Here is a 5994-nt window from a genome sequence, read left to right as displayed (position 1 = left end):
ATAATTCTGCACAGTAGGAAATGCAAAATTGTAGTGTATTCAAGGTTTCAAAAGGCTTCTAAAGTTTGTAATTCCATTTTAAAATGCCAGACTTGAAAATGTATCACCCCCTACAAAATGTTTTCATGAATTAATAATCTACATTTCCTGTTGCTGCAGGATATTTTTTCTGCTGCAAACTGACTCAAATTAAGATCCTACATCTGTAGCTAAGTTAGCGATGCAAAGTGCCAATTATTTCCAGTAACTGCTCTTCATTATTACTCTGTCAATAAACACCATCAGCTGACAGAAGATCTAGTAGCTAAGTTAGCTACAGAAAGTAATGGAGAAATCTCACTTTTCTGCAGTAGCTCTGGTTGGGCAATGGGTAGCTCTGGCTAGCATGACTATAGCCAGTAACCAGTTAGGGCTAGCTGGGCACTGGCTAGCTAGACCTAGCCAGCCAGCCAGCCAATGCAAGCCAACTTTATTCAGTTGTTGTTGAGTTTGTTATATTGGCATGCTAACTTCATAATTAGTTCCTGTCACACTCACACAGTCTAATATTTTCTTTGTGCTGACAGCCTAGGCTGTAAACACAACCCTAAGCACCATGAATATTATATAAAGGGGCGTGTACTTCCAGGTGGGAACAAAACCAAAATCAGAAATGTAATAGATGTTGTTATTTGTTTTCCATTATTCCATGTCAAATTCTGACACTATATATGAGAAAATAAGTTGATTTCCGATTTTCGTTTTTCTAATTCAGAAACGACAAACACGAAAAACGATAAACAGACCTTTTTCGTTTTTCCATTCTCCGTTTTGCCTCGGAAATTAAAGTAACAAAACCTTCACGGACCCACCCCGAGCCCCGATTGGTTGGTTTTTCGTAGGTTTCACTCAGAACTGCAAGACGCTGATATTGCGTTACCGTGTAGCAAAATGGCGGCTGTCATTCAGAACCCACTTAAAGCGTAAGTAAATTAACAAATTGATTAAATTCTGTTGTGTTACTTTGTTGCCAATACTTGAATTACATGGATCCGTACTTTTAAGCAAATACAAGACGCGTGCAAATGTGGGAATAATGCTGTCGTAACAATGTGTATTTCTACTTGCGGAGCCGAATTAATGTGTCAGTGCTTTCACCGAAGTAGACTGCTTAGTTTATTAGACATTTCTGCATATTATGGTTTACAATCTTCTATGTGTGATATGCGGATTATCCCATGTGTCATACTAATTGCGTTTTAGGCCTGTAACCTCAACATGATAATTTATTGACTCATTTGAACCGACTCTTGAATTTATCTGAACGTTGCTTCAAAATTTAGCACAAAAGTGTTTCAACATGCACTCTGCTATTACGAGGACGAGTAAAAGACAATTGCACGAATTTCCATATTTCCGGAATAACATTGAGTCTTTTATAGTTGGTGTGTATTGTCGAGATGTCAACTTTGGCTGAGCGCAGACGTGACAAGGACCCATTAGGTAGAGCAAGGCAGGAGGCATTTTATATTTGCATGCCTTTCCGCCCGAAAGCGAAGTGACAGCAATGCGAGCCCCGGAATTTCCTTTGGAGGTAGTCCTATGCATTTTGTAAAGCGCCTGTGCAGTTACTTAAGTTTTATCCTATCCTCTGTGTGCTCACTAATGAATCAACAGTATTTATCCTGTTTTGTCCGTGACGCCATTTTTTCTATGAGAGCTTATATTGTCAGATAATATATATTAGCCGTAGAAGTTGAAAAAAAAACTATTGCCAATTTAAAGTTTTTAGGCAAGTTTGTATTGAGTGATATTGCCACCTCATGTACATTTTCTCAGAGAAAGACAAACAAGGCCTACTGGTAAGTCATTTCTTTGTTACTACCCATGTGTGAGCACTGACAGACTGTTTGTAGGACAGTTAAGGTATAACCAGACCTTTTGGACTGTGCATTAGAGATGGTGAGACTTTCTGGAGGTGAAGAACGAGGGATGTAACTTGACTGTGCCTTTAAGTGGAGGAGTGGTGCAGATTAGCCAGGTCCATGATCCTGGGCCCATCTGTCAGGACATGCTCTGACCAGGAGGAAGTGTTGGGCACAGGCAGCAAGGCAGGAGACCCATCTGCTCTTCTGTAGAGGTACCCTGGCACCCCCATGGGCCCTACAGGATTAGGGAAGCGTGCTCCTCGCCCACCACTTACATATAGATGCATCATTATTTTACGCTTATGACTACATAAACGAGCTTGAAGAGCTCTACCACTGACAAGCATAAAGGATGGTCTTGTTTCATTTCATGGCTGTGGTGGTTCCCAGTTGGCACAAAGTAGCCTAGTTTGAGACACTGCCATTTTTATCAATTTTGTGGGACTAATTTCCTTTAAACCACTTTACCCTTGTATCCAACAAGATCAACCTAATCATTCTACTGTGCCTGAATGAGCTGCTTCTTCATCTCCTAGAGGTTTTAACATGTATAATGTCTCCTCGCTGTAAGCTGTGCTTAATGAAGTGTTTCAATCTGCTATAATTAGCTACTGTTTCAGGTTTCAGACTTCATCTCACACATTTGTCAGATTATAATTAGTCACACTTGACACTAATTGGATGTTGCTCATGTGGACCAGTTTGACCTTTTAAAAAAAAAAATCAAGAGTATTCTCCTTTGAGATGAGGCAAATTAATTGGAGTCTTCTTGGCTTTGTTATAGAGAAGGAGTCTTCTTGGCTTTGTTATAGAGAAGGATATGGCAATCGTGGGTGTAGCCAAAGTGTTGCTCCTCCCACACTGTGTGTGTGTGTTATGCATGGAGAGTGATGAGGGACAAGGGGCTCTTCAAGCTACTGATAAAATGGAACTCAAAATATTGAGTCTGTATGTGCACAGGCCATGTGTGTTATTGGTATTCTTTCTCAAGATGACTGTGAAATGGCTTTCTTGCTAGAGTCGATGTGTTCGATAGGAAACAGTCTCTCTAGGCCCTCCCCTCTTGCAGGGCTGCAGCTATGGCTTCCTGTAAAGCTCAGATGCACCTGCAAAGAGCGACGACATTTGCCTGAACCAATCGCAAAATGCAGAAGTATCTGAAGAAAATTGGTATTCTGAAAAATTTGTATTTTATTGCCCTTTGTCAGCCTGTATCTGAGTACCTTACCTGAGTATCAAGGTAAAGACAACAAGATTGATGCTAACTGTAACTCCAGCCCTCATAGGCCCTAAGCTAAAACTCTTGGGGTTCCTCAGATGTAGTGTAAAAGACAATGGAATTTAAGCTACTGCAGATCGCTTGCCTGGCCTCCTGGAAACTGTGTTGAGAGGTCATTCTCTTTTATGCAAAATGTGCGTTTATGTAATGCTCACACTAAGGGCTGGGCACAGATATGACACCCCAAACCGTTGACAGGAGCACACTGATAGAGGAGGCCCCAGCAACCAATAGATTTGCTTTTGGTTTCCCCCCTCACTCACATCTGTAAGATGGTGTGTGTGTGCTTTTGAGGTAGGCCTTACCTTACTGTAGCTCAGTTGCACACAGTGTCTGTCTGGTTAGCTGTGGTATGTCTTTTTACAGTTGGAACAACCTTTCAACCACTTCGATGTCACAAAGGCCCTAAAAAACGAACAGTTGAAAAAAAGAACTCATGCAAGAGGAAAAAAAACAGAGCAAAGACATGAGTAAGTGTTAGCAGGGCCTCGTTCACCTCCTGTGCTCTCAGACGCTGATGCTCGTCACTCATTATGAGTGTTAGAGAGATCTCTCACCTAGGCCACTGCACCTGCTGCTCAGGGCACTGAGGGCAGTGCACTCGAATGAAAGAGGGCAGGAAGCTCTGAGACAGTTAACACCTCATAACTGAGGGAGCTATCAACATTCCTTTCGCTGCTTGTTTTTCTATCCAATGGCTTTTTTTGTCAGACACATTATCCTCCACTGAAGCTTGACGGAAGTGATCTAGGTACAGCAGTCAGATTCACATGACAAGATAATGGCTACTCTAATTTGTGGGGTAGTTTTAGGCCCATTTAGGGCCAGCACTTTTTAAGTAGGAGCCTAATGATTGTATTGTTAACAGGTACAACACACGTATGCTAAACAGCAGTTACAATCTTGAAACATGATTGAGGTGCCACAACATGTTAAAATGTACTGTGCTGCTCAGAGGCTGTATAGGGCTGTATAGGCCCATAAGCAAACAAGAACATGCTCATCCAGAGGAGGTGCTCCTTCTTATTTTTTTCAGTTTTAATTTAAAAAAAATCTTAGTACAGACAGAACAGATAGAGAGGAAAAACACACACGTATCCCCTACCTGATCAAACCCACACTAACCCCCCATGCTCCAACAGAGCTCCACCTTAAATAAAGCAGGCATGATGTAGAATTTGAGTACCATAAGCAAATAACAAAAAAAAACCTAAGAATATAATCAAACAAAAAGTAGAGTTAAAAATAGTGATATAAATTTGAATTTGTGTTGGTTTATGGAGTTGTGAAATTAGCTGGATTCCATGTCTTCTACAAAGGATAGTAAAGGTAGCAAGATATTATAAAATGTAATTGCAGAACCCCTAGCACATTTTCTCTAGTTTGAGATGTTGCATGCCTTCCTTGATCCATTGGAGATTGATCCTTCCACTTAAATAGTATAAGACATCTAGCTAGAAGACTAGTAAATGACAGCATGTTTGCTATATAACTGTTTAGAGGGGGTGCCACTTGTAAAATTATATACAGGCAGAAGGTTTTATAGGTCTCTCCAGTATCTTAGAATACGTCTCAAATTGATATCCAGAAATCTTTCAATTTCGGGCATGTCTAAACCATGGCAGTAAAGTAGCAGGAGCCTGCTTACATCGGTCACAAGTGGGATCTATTTCTGGTCTAATCTTGGATAATTTTGCCTTTGACCAACGTCGTGGCCGGTGATTTTAATGCAGGGAAACAAATCTATTTTATCTAATTTCTATCAGCATGTCAGCTGTGCAAAGTTGGAGACACAACTCTAGATCACCTTTACTCCACAGACAGAAACGCATACAAAGCTCTCACTCCAATCTGACCATAACTCTATCCTCCTGATTCCTGCTTAAAAACTCACAGGAAGTACCAATACGGAAGTGGTTCAATGAAGTTGATGCTAAACTACACAGACTGGAATATGTTTCTGGATTAATCCGACGTCATTGAGGAGTTTACCACATCAGTCACCGGTTTCATTAATAAGTGCATCGACGACTCCGTTCTCAGTGACCATACGTACATGTAGGGCTGGGTGGTATACTGTATTTTACGATATACCGGTGTTGATGCACGTACTGGTTTGGGTTTTTACTTTACCTTCTATGATGGTATTTTAATGTTTGGTTTGTTAAATGTGATACACCGTGTGTAACATCCATTTTTATAGTTTACTTCTCTACCTGAGTCATCTCTCTCCATGGCTTTCCACACAGACCTAGCCCCGCCCCCTGTCACTCAAGGAGTGCATTTGTTTTTCCTTGACCACAAGACAATTGCGTTCAGTCTGCATGGCCAATGCAGCAGATGGAACAATGTTGATGTCGACAATACTGTTTTCACTATGCTTCTTAATATAAATCCACTAGTGTTCTATAATTACACTATTAGTTTGTGTTTCTTACATCTTCAAACAGATAGTTTGGCCTAAATGTTAGCTGGCTGACTAGCTAGCTAATACATGTACTGAGTCAGAGCAAACATAATTAGCTATGCAGCCTGATTTTGATACTAGTGATAGTGTAGACCTAAATCAGCATGTTGTTTGTGCAACAGTGTCTTCTAATTTTCATTCGTTGTAATGTCAAACACTATTCAAAGTGGCCACTATTATATTCTAACTAGAATTTAAAATAATCATTCTATTTCCATGATTCCAACAGTTCACCCAAGTGGTTTGCTCTAAATTGCAAGTCAAATCTCAATTGCAACATTTGGTTAAAAATATGGCCTAGATTGTTTGCCTGTATCGCGCAGCCCTACGTGGCAGTGTGG

At 40.6% G+C, this 5994-nt stretch overlaps 1 protein-coding gene across 1 annotated transcript in view; it reads left to right on the top strand.

Moving 5' to 3' along the window:
- The first annotated feature begins 876 nt into the window (after positions 1 to 876).
- Positions 877 to 5994, top strand: part of LOC139383322 (zinc finger protein DPF3-like) — a 43503-nt gene continuing 38385 nt past the window's right edge. The window contains exon 1 of the mRNA XM_071127812.1: positions 877 to 962. Coding sequence (XP_070983913.1) covers positions 931 to 962 — 32 coding nt within the window. The 5' untranslated portion in view covers positions 877 to 930. The remainder of the gene's footprint in view (positions 963 to 5994) is intronic.

This window comes from Oncorhynchus clarkii, chromosome 25 (genome assembly GCF_045791955.1).
Source record: "Oncorhynchus clarkii lewisi isolate Uvic-CL-2024 chromosome 25, UVic_Ocla_1.0, whole genome shotgun sequence".
In the NCBI taxonomy this organism is placed as follows: domain Eukaryota; kingdom Metazoa; phylum Chordata; class Actinopteri; order Salmoniformes; family Salmonidae; genus Oncorhynchus; species Oncorhynchus clarkii.
Note: the sequence above shows the minus strand (reverse complement) of the source record. Positions and strands in the feature narration are given on the sequence as shown.